Genomic DNA, 17,595 nt, shown 5'->3' on the forward strand with positions numbered 1-17,595 from the left:
AGCTGTGACATAATAGAAGCATTCTTAAAAGAGGCTCTCTTCCCTCATGTGTTAAGAGGTTTCTATATTCACGATTCAATGTCTTTTTAAAAAAATCATACGTATACAGTTTGTTCCTCACCTACCTTTAAACTGCTTGATCAAATTCTGATGGTTCTCAATGGCCTCCTGCAAGATCATCTCTGGCTGGTCCATCTTCCATCGCCACTCTGTGCCAACAGGATTTGTGTGGTGCCTGAAAAATAGAACTGTATAATTAAGAAATAATGCTATGCACCTGAGAATTAATCTGACAGTTTAGGATAGGGATGTCAAACTCAAGGCCCAGGGGCCAGATCTAGCCCGCGGGGTGCTTAGATCTGGCCCGCAGGGTCACCCTGGAAAACGCAAAGAACATGGTGTGTCTGCCAGCGAAAACGGAGCTCAGGAGGAGTCTGTTTTCACTGGCAGAGTTTTCAGGCCACCACAGTCACCCAATAAGAATGATGTCAAGCTGGCCACGCCCATCCCAGCCAGACCCACTCTGGCCCCCCAAGGTCAAACACTATGCTGATACGGCCCTCAATGAAATCGAGTTTGACATCCCTGGTTCAAAATTAAAGCAAGCACTTTTTTGATCATTTGTCTCTTGGTAGAATCAATCCCAGAGAGCAATCCTAGTGTAGTGGTTAAGGCATCAAGCTAGAAACCGGGAGGTTGTGACTTGTACTCCTGCCTTAAGCATGGGAAACCAGTTGGGTGATGTTGGTCCAGTCAAGCTCCCTCAGCCCTAGGAAGCAAGCAATGGCAATCCACTTCCAAAATCTTGCCAAAAAAACCTGCAGGGACTTGTCCGGGCAATCATCAGAATTCTACACTGACTTGGAAGCCCAAACATTTGAACATTTTTGCTAAAGAAAAATTCAGTCCCAGATCTTTACCTCCAACAGAAGACACATTTATTAGCACAAGCCAAGCTCGGTGTGGTCTCCATACAGCGGTGGCTTTCAATGCCGTAAAAGGTGTGTTTGTAACAGCCTCCTCTCCCACGAAGCATCGACTATCAGACAAATGTGAACAACAATAAAATAAATAATGGTAGCCTCAAGAAGGTGCTGCTATTACAAGCGTTTACCTTATACCAGCGGTCGCCAACTGGTGTCCACGAGAAAAATAATTTGCATTTTTAATATTGCACTAAATCAGTGGTTCTCAACCTTCCCAATGCCGCGACACTTTAATAGTTCCTCATGTGGTGACCCCCAACCATAAAATTATTTTTGTTGCTACTTTGTAACTGTAATTTTGCTACTGTTATGAATCGTAATGTAAATATCTGATATGCAGGATGTATTTTCATTATTACAAATTGAATATAATTAAAGCATATTGATTAATCTGCCAGTCTTGGTTTGGGAGAAAATCAGCCAGGCTGGGATTTTCCAGGATAAAACGACCTCCCTGCCTGCCTCCAGCAGCAGTTCGTGGTTTACATGAGCTTCACTTTATTAAGTTTACTTTTTTTACATTACGTTCCCCCCACCCACACACCCAGTTTTCTTTCTTTTTTTCTTTCCTTCTTTCTTTCTTTTTCTTTCTTTCTTTCCTTCCTTCCATTCCTCCCTTTTCTTTCTTTTCTTTTCATTCTTTCTTTCTTTCCATTCCTCCCTCCATTTTCTTTTCTTTCTTTCTTTTTTCTTTCTTTCCTTCCATTCCTTCCATTCCTCCCTCCCTCCCTCACTTTTCTTTCTTGCTTTTTTTATTTCTTTCCTTCCATTCCTCCCTCCCCTTTTGTTTCTTTCTTTCTTTTTCTCTTTCCTTCCACTCCTCCCTCTCTCTCTTCTTTTTCTTTCTTTCTTTCCTTCTTTCTTTCTTAAGAATCGTTACAACCAGGCATGGGAGCGCGTAGCGGTTAATTCGTGCAAGCAATCTATTTAACACAGATTAAGAAGTTGCCCTTTAAATGGGATTTTAAACAGAGGCTTAAGATACATCAAACTGTGCTTCCATCCCAAGTGGAATTCCTCAGGATGGAAGGATTGGGTGGGCGGGGCCTGACCTCCCCTCTGGCCTCTCCTGCTAGCCCTTCCCAGGGACCCAAAAGCCTCCAAGCTCAGTTTAGCCCACAGGACAGGACCAACCACGGGGGCGGCAAAGGCAGCGTCCAGGCCCAAGGCGGCTTGAATCCCAGGATGCGCCTGCCTGGGCGAGAGCCCATCCCGCCGGCTGAAGCGGGGGCCCCAACTACCTCGCCGGTTTCCTGCTCTCCGGGCGCCTTCGAACTCCTGTGCAGGTGGCTGGACTGAAGCGGCACCGCCGACTGCGCTTGCTTCAGACATCCGTTGGAGCCAAGGTTGATCTGTCACCCAGAAGAACCCATCTCTCTCCCCCTTAAGCGCCTCGACCTTTCCCTGGCATGGAGACCGGGTGGGGCGGCATCTGGGTTGCGCCCGGAGCCGGCTGCTTCGCCACCGAGCGCTCTTCATGCACCTGCCGCTTCAGGACACACTCCTGAGCATGGGTGATGCTGGTGTAGGTGGGTGGTGTTAGGTGACCCCTGTGAAAGGGTCGTTTGACCCCCAAAGGAGTTGCGACCCATAGGTTGAGAACCGCTGCACTAAATCAAGGGTCCTCAAACTACGGCCCACCATAGAGAAGCTGAGCTCTGATGAGCCAGATTCACTTATTTTAGTTGCCCTCCAAATTCATCTGGAAGGCATGAGATTGGGGAAGAAGATCCTTTTATTATTGTACACAGTCCTATACGTTTTTGTATTAGATGCTATTGTTATCGCCATCATAACTGGGTTACTTGAAGGACCATCTCACCCCACTGGGATTGGCCCATCCCGCTCATGCCAGCAGAGAAGGCATGCTGCGGGTCCCATCAGCCCGATTATTCTGGCTGGTGGGGTCCAGGAGGGCCTTCTCTGCTGCTGCTGCTCCTGCCCTCTGGAACAGGGGTCTCCAACCTTGACAACTTTAAGACTTGTGGACTTCAACTCCCAGAGTTCTTAAAAGTTACCAAGGTTGGAGGCCCCCTGCTCTGGAACATCTCCCCCCCATGTGAGATTGGACCCAACCCTCCTATCCTTTTGTAAGGGCCTAAAAATCTGGTTCTGGTAGTTGGCTTGAGGCCCCAGGGGGGGAGAGCAGCACAGTAGAGGTGGTTGATTTAGTAATAACAGATCCTTTCGGTTTTAATATTTCAGTTTAATTATTTATGTTTTAACTGTATATGTATAGATACATTTTTATGACTGTAAGCTGCCCAGAGTTACCCTATCGCAATGATGGCAGATCTTTTTCTTATGGCGTGCCAAAATTGTCCGCCCCCACTCAATCTCTCCACCCACTTGCGCATGTGCACACAAACCTGCCACCCCGGCGCGCATGCATGCGTAACCCTCTCCCCATCCTCCAGAGTCTTTCCTGAAGCCTGAGGAGAGTAAAAACGGCCACCCTCGGTCCCCTAGAGGCCCTCCGGAAGCCGGAAACAGATTGTTCCAGAACTTCTGGTTGGCCCGTTGGGGGCGTTTTTCGCCCTCCCCAGCCTCCGGAGGCTTTCCTGAAGCCTGGGGAGGGCAAAAAATCAGCTGGCCGGCGTGTCCATACGTTCCAGAGCTGACCGCTGGTGTGCCACCAACTATGGCTTGCGTGACACTTGTGTCATAGGTTCACCATCACGGCCCTATGGTAAGATGGATGGTCAATAAATTCTATAAATAAGTACATTTAAAAATTGATTAGAAAAGCAGCACCTTTGTCCAACGGCAAAGCTTCACTCCAGAATGGCTCCCAATTAATCTATAACCTGAATGGGGAAAAAAAAAGAGGAGAGAAGGGGAATAATTTTTTTGAAACTGCAACTAGACGACCTATTCTAACTTCCATACAAAAATAATAAAAGGCTACACTATTCTGGTCTGTTTGGAGAGTCCAACCTGCTGCTCAAGGACTGGAGCTCCCCAACTGTGTCCTTTTAGGGCAACTGAGTTTTTTAAACTGGCCTCTAAAGGGAGCAGGAGGAGTGGCTACACAATCTTTAAACTCAGTCCTTGGGCAGCAAGCTGAAGTTAACCCATGCTTGGACTCTCCTAGGCAAGCAGCGCCTAGGGGAAAGAAATGGTCATAAAGATCCTTGTGGGCTATCAAATATAAGCACTTTAATACAAGCCAACACTTTTGTTCAAAGTCAGCTCCAGTAAGTATCTGGATTCTCAGAACAGTGTAAAGCACAAGGTGGTTTATTTGGTTTTGACTATTTTATGTGATTATATTGCTTTCAATACTGTGAAAAGCATGATTTATGTCTCAGTGCATGCCTTATTCAATAATCTATGGTCAAGTAAATTATGGCTTAGCATGATATATAAGAGAGCCATTTTGATGTACCGGTAGAGGTGAAGGCATTGGGTTAGAAAGGGGGAGTGAATTCTAATCCAGCCTTTGGCACAAAATCAAGTAAGTAACCTTGGACCAGTCAGTCTCTCTCGGCCCTAGGAAGAAGGAAAAGGCAATTACTTCCAAGCGGGCTGCCAAGAAAACTGCAGGGCTTGTCCAAATAATTGCCAAGAGTCAAGACTGACTTGAAGACAAAAATGAACACGCAAAACAAACAAAAGAATATAAATCTAGCCATTTAATTGCTCTGTCTCCAACTGACTCCTCTTACAATAAAGCAGTGTTTCTTAACCTTGGCCATTTTAAAATGTGTTGATGCTGGCTGGGGAATTCTGGAAATCCACACATCTTAAAAGTCTGCAAAGTTGAGAAGCACTGCGAAAAACACCCCAACACTCAAACCGGAAGTTCGGGAATGGACTTCTGGGTTGCCTGTTGGGCTGTTTTTCTCCCTCCGGAGGTTCCCGTAAACCGGAAGTTGGAAAATGAGCCATTTCGGGCCTCCAGGGGAGCAGGGGAGGCCGTTTTCGCCCTCCCCAGGCTCCTAGAAAGCCTCTGGAGCCTGGGAAGGGTGAGAAATGGACCTACCAGTCCCACTGAGAGTTGAAGAACGGGCTGTTTCCGGCCTTCGGAAGGCCTCCAGGGCAGCTGGGGAAGCCATTTTTGCCCTCCTTAGACTCCAAGAAAGCCATGCGCGGGGAAGCGGGTGGTGGTGGTTTCCATGTGCACATGTGCAGGGGGCATGGCGCGGGGGGGTGGTATTAAATTATCGGGGTGAGCATGTGCAACAGCGCGCACACATGCTTTTGGCACCCGAGGCGAAAAAGGTTCGCCACCACTGACCTACATGGTTCTCCCAAGCATTTTATCCTCACAGCAGCCCTGCAAAATAGACCAGGAAAAAGAACAGTTCCAATAGGACATACCATGCTTCCCCGAAGACAGGGTATGGCCTTGGGCTTATTATAGGGGAGGGCTTATTATTTTCTGGGGCAGGCAAGAAGCGAGGCGCACCTTTTACCTTTTCAGCTCCGTCGCGTTCCTCGCCATTGTGCCCAGAGAAGCCGCTAGTTTAAAAAAAAACCCTTCTCATGAGTTCTATCAAACTTCTTGAAGTCGCGAGAAGAGTTTCTTTCTTTTTTTTTTACCAGGGGCTTCCCTGGACACAATGGCGAGGAACGCGATGGACCTGGAAAGGTAAGAGGCGTGCCTCACAGCCCAACACCGCTCACCTCGCCCCAATGGTAAAGGCAGCCTGCCTGGTTCCCTTCCCCGCCTCCCCTTTAGCGAGGGGTGACAGGGGGGGGGAAGCAAGGTGTGCCTCTTACCTGTTCAGCCCCACTGCGTTCCTCACCCATTCGTCCAGTGAAGCCCCTTGTAAAACTCAAAAGTTCAACTCAAAAGTTGAACTCACGAGGTTTTTTTTACAAGGAGGGAGAAAGTGTTTTGTGTTGGGTTTCCAGTTGCCTCGGGTCCGAGCTACAAAATCTAATAAATCCTTTGCATTCCCCCCACCCCAAAATGCTGGGGAATAGCTAATAAATCCTTTTCAATCCCACTACCCCAAAATGCTGGGGAAGATTTCTTTCTCCTAAGAGGGCCTATTTCCTCTCTTTTATCTTTGCACAGGCTTAAATGTGTATTATTAAAAGTTCACCGTTGTTCTGTGGTAAGATTCTCCAACACGTGTCAACCATAGGTATACTTCACATTTTGAAAACATATTCAGACTCCCTCAAATTGGTATCCTAATTATTCTAAATTACTCTAATCATGTAATCTAACTATATTGTAAAACTCAGGTATATATCCTAACTTAGATTTATTTACATCCTTCCTGGCAGTGTTTATGTTTTGTTTTGTTATCTTTTCCCTTCTCTGTTTGCTTAATTGCCCATTTGGTCCTCTTATTAACAGCACAAAGGGTGTGAGGATTGCTCTGGTATTTGAGATAGAGCATAGTTATGTGCTGATTCCTGGAGGAGATAGGGGTGATGTTCTGTCCCGTGATTCTAAGGAATATGCAGACACAGGCTTGGCTGTCTGCCACAACTAATTACAGAGATAAAACCACCCTGTGGCTAGGAGCCTAGAACGCTATCTTCAAGAAACCAAGATTAGACTTACGGAATGCTTTCTTAACGTCTAGTAAAGTGGACTGTTGTTTCCTGCAAAGATTTCCCTCCCGTCGCTCCACCTATAAACTCTTTGGGAGGGGCCACAACCTTAGCCAGCTGTCCCTACCTCTTTCTATGACGTCTTCTCCACAGCTGTTCCTTTCTCCTCTCAGCTCTACGCATACGCACATCAGGGACAACCTCCCTCTGTTCCTCCTCACTGCTCCCTGACTCAGATGCCACCTGGTGGCCAACAGGCCTCTCTAGTTCCTGCTCTGTCTCCAAACACCCTCCAGAGTCTTCCTCATCCTCCAGAGCAGTCCCATAATGGTCTGAGCTGTCAGAGTCCACCAACAGCTCAGGCGGCTGCTGCTGGGCCACAACAGGGTGGCATATAAAGGATTTAGATCTTATCGCAGGAAGAATGCAAGTGATTGTTAGCATATGTTTTTACAGATGCTTAACAATTAAATTATTACTTTTTATTTATTATTATTCCCTTCAAAAGCTGTATCTATTGATGGAATAATTTTCTTAGTTTAGCTTTGTTTGGAAGGGGAAAGGGTTTATCTCTGTTGAAAAGAAATGAACTTGGGAAATCTGACTAGTTCCTGTGCCTAATAAATTGCTTTAACAAGATGGTAATTATTCAGTATTTTGTTACTCTTTCTGATTAGCGCCCTGGGACTATCAGTTCTTGAAATGAATCAGACAAGGCTACTGTTTTAGGATTTATTAGCTATTCCCCAGCATTTTGGGGTGGGGGGAATGCAAAGGATTTATTAGATTTTCTAGCTCGGACCCGAGGCAACTGGAAACTCGACACAAAACACTTTCTCCCTCCGTGCCTCTCTCTTTCTCCCTTCCCTTCCTCCGATTGGCTGGCAGCTAACTGTCTCTTAAGCCCAAAAGGCCGGGGAGAAGAGTATCTCTCCCAAAGGCCCGTGAGGAAGAGCTGGGGACGGAAGAGAAGGACGAACATCCAGGTGTCTCACAGCGGAGGCGAAGGGATAAGAGGTGGATGACTGGGGGAGAAGCTCTGGGGGCGAAATAGCGGGCGAAGGGCAGGAGAACAGTCCCATTCCACACTAGGACGTGTGTCTCGCTTCTCCCTCCCCCCCCTCCCTAAAGGGACGTCGAGGAAGAAGCCAGGCAGCTGTTACATTGGGGGTGGGGGTGGGAGGTGGCAGGCCAGCAACGCACCTCACACTCCATTCCCTCTCACGCAAAAAGAACACCTCCCATCAAGCCCCAATGATAATGGCGGGCATGGCTGCTTCCCTTCCCCGACGTCCCTTTAGTGAGGGGTAGCAATGGGGAGAGAAGCGTGACGCGTGTCCTAGTGCTACAGGAGACTGACAGCTCCGCTGCGTTCCTTGCCCTTTCGTCCTTGTAAAAAAAACCTCGTGAGTTCAACTTGCGAGGGTTTTTTTACAAGGGGCTTCACTGGACGAATGGGCGAGGAACGCAGCGGGGCTGAACAGGTAAGAGGCATGCCTCGCTTCTCCCCTCCCCACCTGCCACCCCTCGCTAAAGGGGGGGGGAAGGGAACCAGGCAGGCTGCCTTTACCATTGGGGCGAGGTGGGCGGTGTTGGGCCGCGAGGTGCGCCTCTTACCTTTCCAGGTCCGTCGCATTCCTCGCCCATTTGTCCAGTGAATCCCCTTGTAAAAAAAACCTCATGAGTTCAACTCGCGAGGTTTTTTTTACAAGGGGTTTCAATGGACGGAACGACGAGGAACACAGCAGAGCTGTCAGTCTGGTAGCACTAGGACACACGCCTCGCTTCTCTCCCCCACCCCCTCAGTGTCTCTTAAGCTGCTGAGCAATCGCATCTCTTGGCTGGGGCCTTTTAGTTGTAAATAAAATTGATTGACTGCATTTAAAACACCAATAATAGCTACAGTAAATACACTAATTATAATGACAATCAACATAGGTTGCTCCTGCACTGCAACTCCATCACCTTGCTTTGTGAGTGCATCTCGAAGAGCAGGGGTGATCATCTCTCTTCTCTCATGCTCCCCTCTGCCATGTTGAGTTCCAACTCCAATGGGAACCTCTCCGTCAATCTGATGGTCCTTCTGTGCAAGAACATTTTTTTTTAAAGGCACTGATTTGTTCTGCTTCGTTCTTCACAGATGGAGAAATTCTTCCATTAAAATGCTATGGAACTGCTACAGCTTTGGCCAGCTTCATAGGATGGCATTTTTACAATGGACTGGCTGATAATTAAGATTGCACTAGCAACTGAGACATTCAGTAGCAGAAAGAAGTGTGACTTCTACTGCTATCGCTGCCAGGAGACAGCAGCGCAACAATAGGGACAGGTTGGGCAGTGGTAGAAGTGACATATTTTTGTTCTGAGCCTAGAAACACAAGTAGTTCTCAATTTACAAAAAGCAACTGTAAGTTCAGTTGCTAAGCAATGGATTGTAAAGCATAACCTTACTGCTTAGCAATGGAAATTCCTGCAGTCCCAGTGGCCTTTGTTAACCAAATCCCATTATCATTAGGCAAGACAACTTCCTGCCAGTTTCCCACAACCAAGTCAACAGGGAAGCCAATAGGAAGTTGCAAGCCCAAGTGGGTTACAAACAAGCCAAAAGGCAAGTGACTGCTGCCAGTTTGGGGAGGCATGAAGGGGTGCAAGATGTTGTGAGAGAGCGATGGAGAGGATGTATGGGTAGCATGGGAAGGGTGGGGGAAGGTGCAAATGAGGCTTGACGAGGCTTGGGGAAATGGCCTGCATAGCGCAAGAACAAAGGAGCTGAGAGAAGGTGTACAACTTCACCCAGCAACTTCCAAATTTCCCTGCCAGGTTCCCCATTGACTTTCTGGGGAAGCCAGCAGGGAAAGTTGCAACGGCAATCACATGATCATAGGACACTGTAACTGGTTGTAATCGCAAGCTGGTTGCCAAGCACCCAGATCACGCTCATGTGGAGCTCTGAGGATCAGTCATAACTATCATTAATTCAACACTGTTGTAACTTTGAATGGTGACTGAATGATCATAAGTCAAGAAACACATGCGCAAGCAGAAAAGTCTTTGGATCAAGGGCAAAATTCTCCTTACCTGAGATTTCTTCATTTGGCCCATCACTTTGCCCAAATCTTCAACATCCACAACCTTATCTTCACCTCTACCATTCTCTATATCTGATTCCTCCTCACTTGTAGTTTCAAAGAACTCCTCCTCCTGACATGCAAAACAAGGAACAAGAAAGCACAAGTCAAGTTTCCATTCTCTAGTTCATGAGTTATCAACTGAGTTGTCCTTGTGTCCAGCACTGACACTCTTTGATGCTTTCTCCAGAAAGTGGTCAGAAGCCTGTGTAGCAATAACCAGCATAATACAACTCATAAAGACGTAGCCTCAAAAACTCAAAATCTACTTTTTCCATGGGTTACACCTATAAAACTCAGAAAATTAAAAAAACACTTGAAGGATCTTAAAGGTATAATGTGCTTTGTCTGATTTTTGGCTTAGAAAACTGTACAAATCAATCGTAATGGTTGGTAAACAATGATTTCTGTCTTAGTATGAATAGGAGCCTAACCAATTCTGATTTAGCATGCAAAGTCTGTAGCATGTAGTAAACCCAGCTACAATGAACCATTTACAAAAGTTCCAGCTGCAGAACAATTTCTTGAGTGAAGCAAACTATCAATATGACTGGCAAGAAAAACATAGAGAGTCTAGCAGTAAAAGAAATAACTGACAGTGGGACAGGAACAAAGACATGGAGAGAGACTGAAGGATGGTAAAATGAGTAAGAAGAACATCAGATAACTGTTAGAGACTCTTTCAGCAGGATTCCTGTACTGAGCAGGATTGGAATCAGCACCTAAACAATCCTTTTTAGGATGTTTGATTCTAAAGGAAAAGGTTCCCCTCGCACATACGCACTAGTCGTTCCCGACTCCAGGGGACAGCGTTTCGGTTTCAAAGCCAGAGCCAGTGCTGTCCAAAGACATCTCCATGGTCATGTGGCCGGCATGACTAAATGCTGAAGGCGCACGGAGGCACTGTTACCTCCCCACCAAAGGTGGTTTCTATTTTTCTACTTGCATTTTTTACGTGCTTTCAAACTGCTAGGTTGGCAGAAGCTGGGACAAGTAACGGGAGCTCACTCCGTTAGGCGGCACTAGGGATTCGATCTGCTGAACTTTCTGATTGACAAGCTCAGTGTCTTAGCCACTGAATCACTGAGCCAAGAATGAGTTTGATTCTACAGCAGCAAAAAAAAAAATGAGGAAAGAATAAAGAATAGAATTATTGGAACAAGTGAATGAAGAAGATAAATGGAGGAGATGTGAACACAAAGAAGAAGAAAAGGTGGAGAAAATTCTCAGAGTTACGGAACTGTGCATGCAGCTCAAAAGAAGGGTAAAAAAAGATCCTAGATTGTTCTGTAATACATATAGGTACATATAGATAAGGTTCATCACACGAAACAAGCAAGAGAGCCAAAATCATAGAGTTCTACCAGTCCTCTCCACTTACTTCTCTCCCCCCATGCTTTGAAGTCTCTTGTTCTTTTGCTTCTTGGCTCCCTTTTGATTTGGATCTACATTGCCCTTTTTTGCATTTCCCACTACAGGCCTTCTGGTCCCCTTTGGCAAGAGCTTGAAGCCTCGTGAGCAACTTGGCCTTCCAAGCCTCAAAATCAGCCTCAATGCTTCCATGCTGGCTCTTCACCACATTGCTGTCCCCTAGAGCACATGACAGAATGCGTCGCGCACCCAGCATCCACAGCCATTTGTCAAGGTTCCTGCTCACCTACAGAGGAAACAAGAGGCAGAGAAGCAACGTTTGGATCATAACAGGTGAACGATTCTAATCATAATGGCCATATTTGGAAAGTTCCAAATTCAAAGAAGCCTGTCCCACCTCCTTCCGTCTTTCTGTTGTATCACTTCCATCAACCCTTTTGTCTCTAAACCCACAAGAAGAGCCTTCATATTACCGTATTTTTCGGAGTATAAGACGCACTGGAGTATAAGACGCAGCAAGGTTTTGAAGAGGAAAATATTTTTTAAGCTTTTGCACTCTGCAAACCTCGCAAAAACGGGCCCATTTTTTTTTCAAAAAGGGCATGAAGAGCCCTTAGGAGACTTGTAGACTGTTCCTTAGAGGGAGGGGGCAAAAATGAGCAAAAAAAGGGCCACTTTTGGGGAAAATGGGCCCATTGTTTTGTCCAAAAAAGGGCATGGATAGCCTTTAGGAATGTTATAGAGTGCTGCTGGGGGTTGGGGGGGGCAAAAAATGGGCTTGTTTCGCTCATTTCCGCCCTCCCCAGCCCCCAAGAGCTCTCTGAAAGCCTCCTAAAGGCTATGCATGGCCATTTTGGTGAAGGGGGCGGAGGTTCAGGAGGCAAAAAATGCTGTATTCAGTGTATAAGACGCAACCAGATTTTCAGCCTCTTTTTTGAGGGAAAAGGGTGTGTCTTATACCCCGAAAAATACGGTATATAGCAAACTCGGGAAAGATATTAGAGAAAGTAACTACTAGAACCATGGTGGTGAACCTAAGGCATGCGTGCCAGAAGCGGCACCCAGAGCCATCCCACGCAAGATGTGCGGCCTTACTGGCTTCTCTTCTGCGTTCCTATGCACACACGTGCACTGGTCAGCTGGCCTTCGCGCGCACGGGAGCACCGCCAGAAATCGCAAGTTTGAGTGCCGGCCCGTGCATGTGCGCCGGAATGCTGCTCTTCCAGGTTCTGGCACTCCTGCGTGCGCGAAGGCCAGTGAGGCTGTGCGGTCCAGGTGGGATGGTTTTGCATGCCATTTCTGGCATGCAGGTCAGCACGTGGTGAAATAAAAGGTTAGCCATCACTGTACTAGAGAATCAAAGAGAATACACACATTTTTCTATCTGTTAAATGTATCTGTTGCAGGAGACGCGGGAGGCGCCCTTGCAGGGCAGAGCAGAGGAGTTTGGAGAATATCTGCAAGACAAAATCGATCAGATCCGGAGCGGGTGGACCTCCGTCAGTGGACCAGACGAGCCGCCAACAGCGAGTCTTGAGAGACCACTCTGGGAGGAGTTTGACTCTGTTGCCCCCGAGGATTTGGACAGGTTACGTGGACGGCTGCGACCCACCACTTGTTTAACGGACCCGTGCCCCTCCTGGCTGGTACTGGCAGCCTGGGAGGTGACACGAGGCTGGCTCCTGGGCCTGGTGAGCGCATCACTGGGTGAGGGATACTTACCAACCGCCTTGAAAGAGGCGGTGGTGAGACCCTTGCTCAAGAGGCCTTCGCTCGACCCAATGGAGCTAGCTAACTATCGTCCAGTCTCCAACCTCCCCTTCGTGGCGAAGGTTGTTGAGAATGTGGTGGCGCAGCAGCTCCCGCGACACCTAGACGAATCCGATTATCTAGACCCACGCCAGTCCGGCTTCCGACCCGGGCACAGCACCGAGACAGCCTTGGTCGCGTTGGTCGATGATCTCTGGAGGGCCAGAGATAGGGGTTGCTCCTCTATCCTGGTCCTATTAGATCTCTCGGCGGCTTTTGATACCATCGACCATGGTATCCTATTGCGCCGGTTGGAGGGGATGGGAGTCGGAGGCACCGTTTTGCGGTGGTTCGGCTCCTACCTCTCCGACCGGAAGCAATGTGTGTTGACAGGGGGACAGAGGTCGTCCCTGAGGCCACTCACTTGTGGGGTGCCACAGGGGTCGGTCCTCTCGCCTCTCCTGTTCAACGCATATGTGAAGCCGCTGGGTGAGATCATCCGTGGTTTTGGGGTTGAGTACCATCTCTACGCTGATGATACTCAGCTGTATATTTCAACCCCAAACCACCCCAACGAGGCTGTCGAAGTGATGTCCCGGTGTTTGGAGGCCGTCGGGGTCTGGATGGGGGACAACAGACTCAAACTCAACCCCTCCAAGACCGAGTGGCTGTGGTTGCCGGCACCTCGGTTCAGCCAGCTGACTCCATCGCTGGCCATAGGGGGCGAACAGTTGTCCCCTGTGGAGCGGGCGCGCAATTTGGGTGTCCTCCTTGATGCCCGGCTGTCAATGGAGGACCATGTGGCAGCCGTGGCAAGGGGGGCATTCCACCAGGTTCGCCTGGTGCGCCAATTGCGCCCCCTACTGGACCGGAGTGCCTTGCGCACGGTCACTCATGCGCTGGTGACGTCTCGCCTGGACTACTGCAACGCCCTCTACATGGGGCTTCCCTTGGGACGCGTCCGGAGACTGCAGCTAGTTCAGAACGCAGCCGCGCGGGTTATTATGGGAAGTACCCGTTACTCCCACGTAACACCTCTCCTGCGCGAGCTGCACTGGCTACCTGTAGCCTTTCGGGTGCGTTTCAAGGTATTGATCACCATCTTTAAAGCGCTCCATGGCGGAGGACCTAGTTATCTGCAGGATCGCATCCTACCACACACGTCCCTGCGACCTATCCGCTCACACAGGGAGGGCCTTCTCCTGGTGCCGTCCGCTAGGCAATGCCAGCGGGCGACACCTAGGAGTAGATCCTTCTCTGTGATGGGCCCAACCCTCTGGAATGACCTCCCCCCCGACATTAGAACCACTACTGACCTCCGCTCCTTCCGACAGAAACTGAAGACACACCTGTTCCGACTGGCTGGTTTGGCATAATTTACAACGTCTACCCCCCCCTGGCATATACCTTTTACTGGCTTTTAGAGGGATAGTGTATAAATTGTATGATATTTTAAATTTTATATTGTTTATTTATTAGCTGTACAGTTTTGGTCTATTTTATCCTCCTCCTATGCATACATGTATTTTATTTGGTGTTTTTTAATACGGACTGTACACCGCCCCGAGTCCCTTTCGGGAGAGGGGGCGGTATATAAGTGCTAATAATAATAATAATAATAATAATAAAGATGCTATTAATCCAACATGTACTCATTCATTCATTGGCATCCTTCAGTCTCAAAAGACTATGGTATTGTTCTCTGGAAAGAGGTCTTAAAGCAGCATCTAGTGTGGCTAAAAAGTCCAATTCGCAAGTGGCAATACCTCTCACACTGAGGGCAGATACATTCTGTCCCCTGCCCAGCCCCCAGATTTTGCTGGTTCCGGGACTGCCTCTTTGCCTCAGCCTGCCGAACAAGTGTCTCTTCGAATTGGAGAAGGTCATGCTGCGTCTTTAGCCTCCAAGCTGAACAATCAGAGGTCAAGGTTCCCCAGCTGTTAATGTCCATTCCCAAGGCCTTTAGATCCCTCTTGCAGATATCCTTATATTGTAGCTGTGGTCTCCCTCTGAGGCGCTTTCCCTTCACTAATTCTCCATGCAGATCTTTTGGAATCCAACCATCAGCCATTCTCACGACATGCCCAAGCCAGCGTAGACGTCACTGTTTCAACAGTGAATACATGCTAGAGATCCCAGCACGTAAGACAGTCACTATTGGACATCTCAGTCAGAGTGACGGAGTAGTGGAAAAAAAAACCCCTTCTGACTGCGTAACTTTTTTTCAGCCATCCCTCTAACTTGCAAATTCACCAGATGTTCTTTAAAGTGAACATAACGTTCATGCTTCACTATTGTATTTCACAGCTTTCTACTGATTCCATATAACCGATTATATTTGTCACTTGTTAAAAAGGAGAAGATATTAAAATATCACCTGGTTTGCTTTACAACCATTTCTACAAAATTGACCCTGGTCCTATAGTGTTTTGACTTATGACCACAACGACTTACAATTCTGAGATCAACAGTGGTTGTAACTTGAGAACAAACTGTATCTATAACATGCACAGATGTGGGATTATTATTATTTTTAAAGGAAAGCGGTACTCACAGTGTTGAAGTGGTCAGCATACACTGAATTTCCCAAACCGAAGGCAGCGTATCGCAAGCCCTTCAGATATGCTTTGCCAACTCTGAAGTCATTGGCCGCCTCTTCCAGCCACTTGCAGAACCAGGAAGCATTCTCCGTTGGTTTGCCGTCAGTGTAAGTGGCAACTAAAAACACGCAGATATTCTGGCTGCTTATCTGAACAGTTAAAGGAAAACAGGGTTTTTTTTTTGTCTGTCATAACATTTAAATCAACCACAATTCTTTACTGTTCATAGTAAAAAAAGAAATGCCAAAATTTCATTCAAAGTAACTCATCTTTGAAGAACTTGTCCCTAACATCAGATGAAAAGAATTCTTCTCACTCCATTCCTTCTCAGATTCTGCATGCCACTCAAGGATATCAAACTATTAACTGTTCAAAATATTATTAGTATGATATTTTTCATGCAAAGGAGACATTTTATAGCCCTTTTCTCCTCAAATTCTCCCAAATAACATCACTATTTGGAATATTATTCTCTTTTGATGGAAGACAGACCATTCTGAAGAAAGTCTATCTGGTCACTAAGAGTTGATACTTACTTGAGGACATAATCAAACAATTTAAATGTTATTTTGATATCGCTGTTAACCATTAGGACATTGATTCTGTCACCTGTCACTGTCTAATCTGTCCATCTGAAATCAATCATACTTTAGGCAATTTACATAATTTACCGCATTTTTTGGACTATAAAACGCACCGGAGTATAATAGGCACCAAGATTTTGAAGAGGTACATTTTTTTTAAAAAGGTATGTGCCCTCCCCAGCCCCCAGGAGCACTCTGCAAGCCTCCCAAACTCTCTGCATGCCCCGTTTTTTGTGAAAAAGGGGAATGCAAAGAGTTTGAGAAGCCTGCAAAGTGCTCCTGGGGGCCGGGGACAGCAAAAATGCAACGCTTTGGAGGGGTTTGGAAGGCGAAAAACACCCCCATTTTTTGCAAAAATGGGGCGTGCAGAAGGTGTGGGAGGTCTGTACAGTGCTCCTGGGGACTGGGGAAGGCAAAAAATGAGCAAAAAACAGGGCATGCAAAGAGTTTGGAAGGCCTGCAGAGTGCTCCTGGGGGCTTGGGAGGGCAAAAACACTCCCGTTTTTGTGGGAAAACGGGCCCATTTTTTGCTCATTTTTGCCCTCAGCCCCCAGGAGCACTTTGCAGGCCTCCCAAACCCTCTGCACGTCCATTTTTGCAAAAAACAGGATGCCCGGGGCAGTGTTTTCGGGAGGCCAAAAATGCTGTATTCAGTGTATAAGACGCACCCAGATTTTCACCCTTTTGGGGGGGGAGGAAAAAGGTGCGTCTTATATTCCAAAAATACGGTACATACTGTAGTTAAAAACAGAATACAGGTTTAGAATAAAATTAAAACAGCAACTGGAGATAAAAGGATACATTTATAGAACTATGGAAAATGGCTCTAGTGTATACAGTTAATCAAAAAGGTCCTTTAGAAGAGCTATTTTTTTTCTCCTGTATCTGGAAAACCATAAGGCTGGAGATAATTGTTGTTTGGGGGCCATGTTATACCAAAGGTAGGGTAGTGCTATAAAAAATGTCACTATTGCCCATCACGATGCTTCTTGGGAAATGGGGATTCTTAACAGGCTTCCCTTGATGTCCAGGTAGTATGGACAGAAACTAATATGGAAAAACAGTCCCCAAGCTCAGATTCATATATGGCTTTAGTGACTAGCACTTTAAATTGTACCTGGAAATCCACTGGTAATGCTACAACTCCTGGAACAGAGATATAATATACCAATAATGTAACTGAATGTGTATGCCGATGCCTTCTGGATCACATGAAATTTTGATGTGGTTTTAAGGCAGCCTCACATACAGCAAATTGTAGTAATCAAATAGGGAGTCTCAGTTTGATTAAAGGCACTGGGCTAAAAATTAAGAGATTCAGAGTTGCAATTCTGCCTTAGGCACCAACTCAAGTGGGATAACTTTGGGTGGTCATTTTTTTTTAACCCTAAGCAGAAAGCAATGGAAACCATTTCTGAAAAATTTGCCAAAAATCTGCATGGACTTGTCCAGGCAATTGCCAGGAGTCAAAATTGACTTCAAAACAAACAAACAAAAAGATGATAAAGGCATAAACAACCATCCTCAGTTCATCCAGCTCCAAGCAAGGTCTCAGGTGATGCACCTCCCACAGCTCTCCTGGCCACAGTTTTTACTTGCTCTTAAAGCAGGAGCCATCAAACCATGAGGACCCACAGATGATATTCCAGCTAGAAGAGATGAA

The 17,595-nt window shown here is 46.8% G+C and overlaps 2 protein-coding genes across 5 annotated transcripts in view; one reads left to right on the forward strand and one right to left on the reverse strand.

Moving 5' to 3' along the window:
- The window catches only part of LOC309386717 (protein NipSnap homolog 2-like), a 291,445-nt gene that overhangs the window by 191,638 nt on the left and 82,212 nt on the right, over positions 1-17,595 (forward strand). The window lies entirely within an intron of this gene.
- The window catches only part of TYW1 (tRNA-yW synthesizing protein 1 homolog), a 32,267-nt gene that overhangs the window by 10,506 nt on the left and 4,166 nt on the right, over positions 1-17,595 (reverse strand). The window contains exons 5-11 of one of the 3 annotated variants that reach the window (XM_081942415.1): positions 15,303-15,497; positions 11,010-11,285; positions 9,579-9,701; positions 8,466-8,580; positions 3,741-3,793; positions 921-1,039; positions 126-235 (exon numbers count right to left, since the gene is read on the reverse strand). In XM_081942415.1, coding sequence (XP_081798541.1) covers positions 126-235; positions 921-1,039; positions 3,741-3,793; positions 8,466-8,580; positions 9,579-9,701; positions 11,010-11,285; positions 15,303-15,497 — 991 coding nt within the window. Of the gene's footprint in view, positions 1-125; positions 236-920; positions 1,040-3,740; positions 3,794-4,374; positions 4,448-8,465; positions 8,584-9,578; positions 9,702-11,009; positions 11,286-15,302; positions 15,498-17,595 lie in introns of those variants that run through there. The other 2 variants (XM_081942414.1, XM_081942416.1) reach the window with 2 other exon arrangements.

This window comes from Natrix helvetica (genome assembly GCF_964273705.1).
Source record: "Natrix helvetica genome assembly, chromosome: 2".
NCBI classification, from domain to species: domain Eukaryota; kingdom Metazoa; phylum Chordata; class Lepidosauria; order Squamata; family Natricidae; genus Natrix; species Natrix helvetica.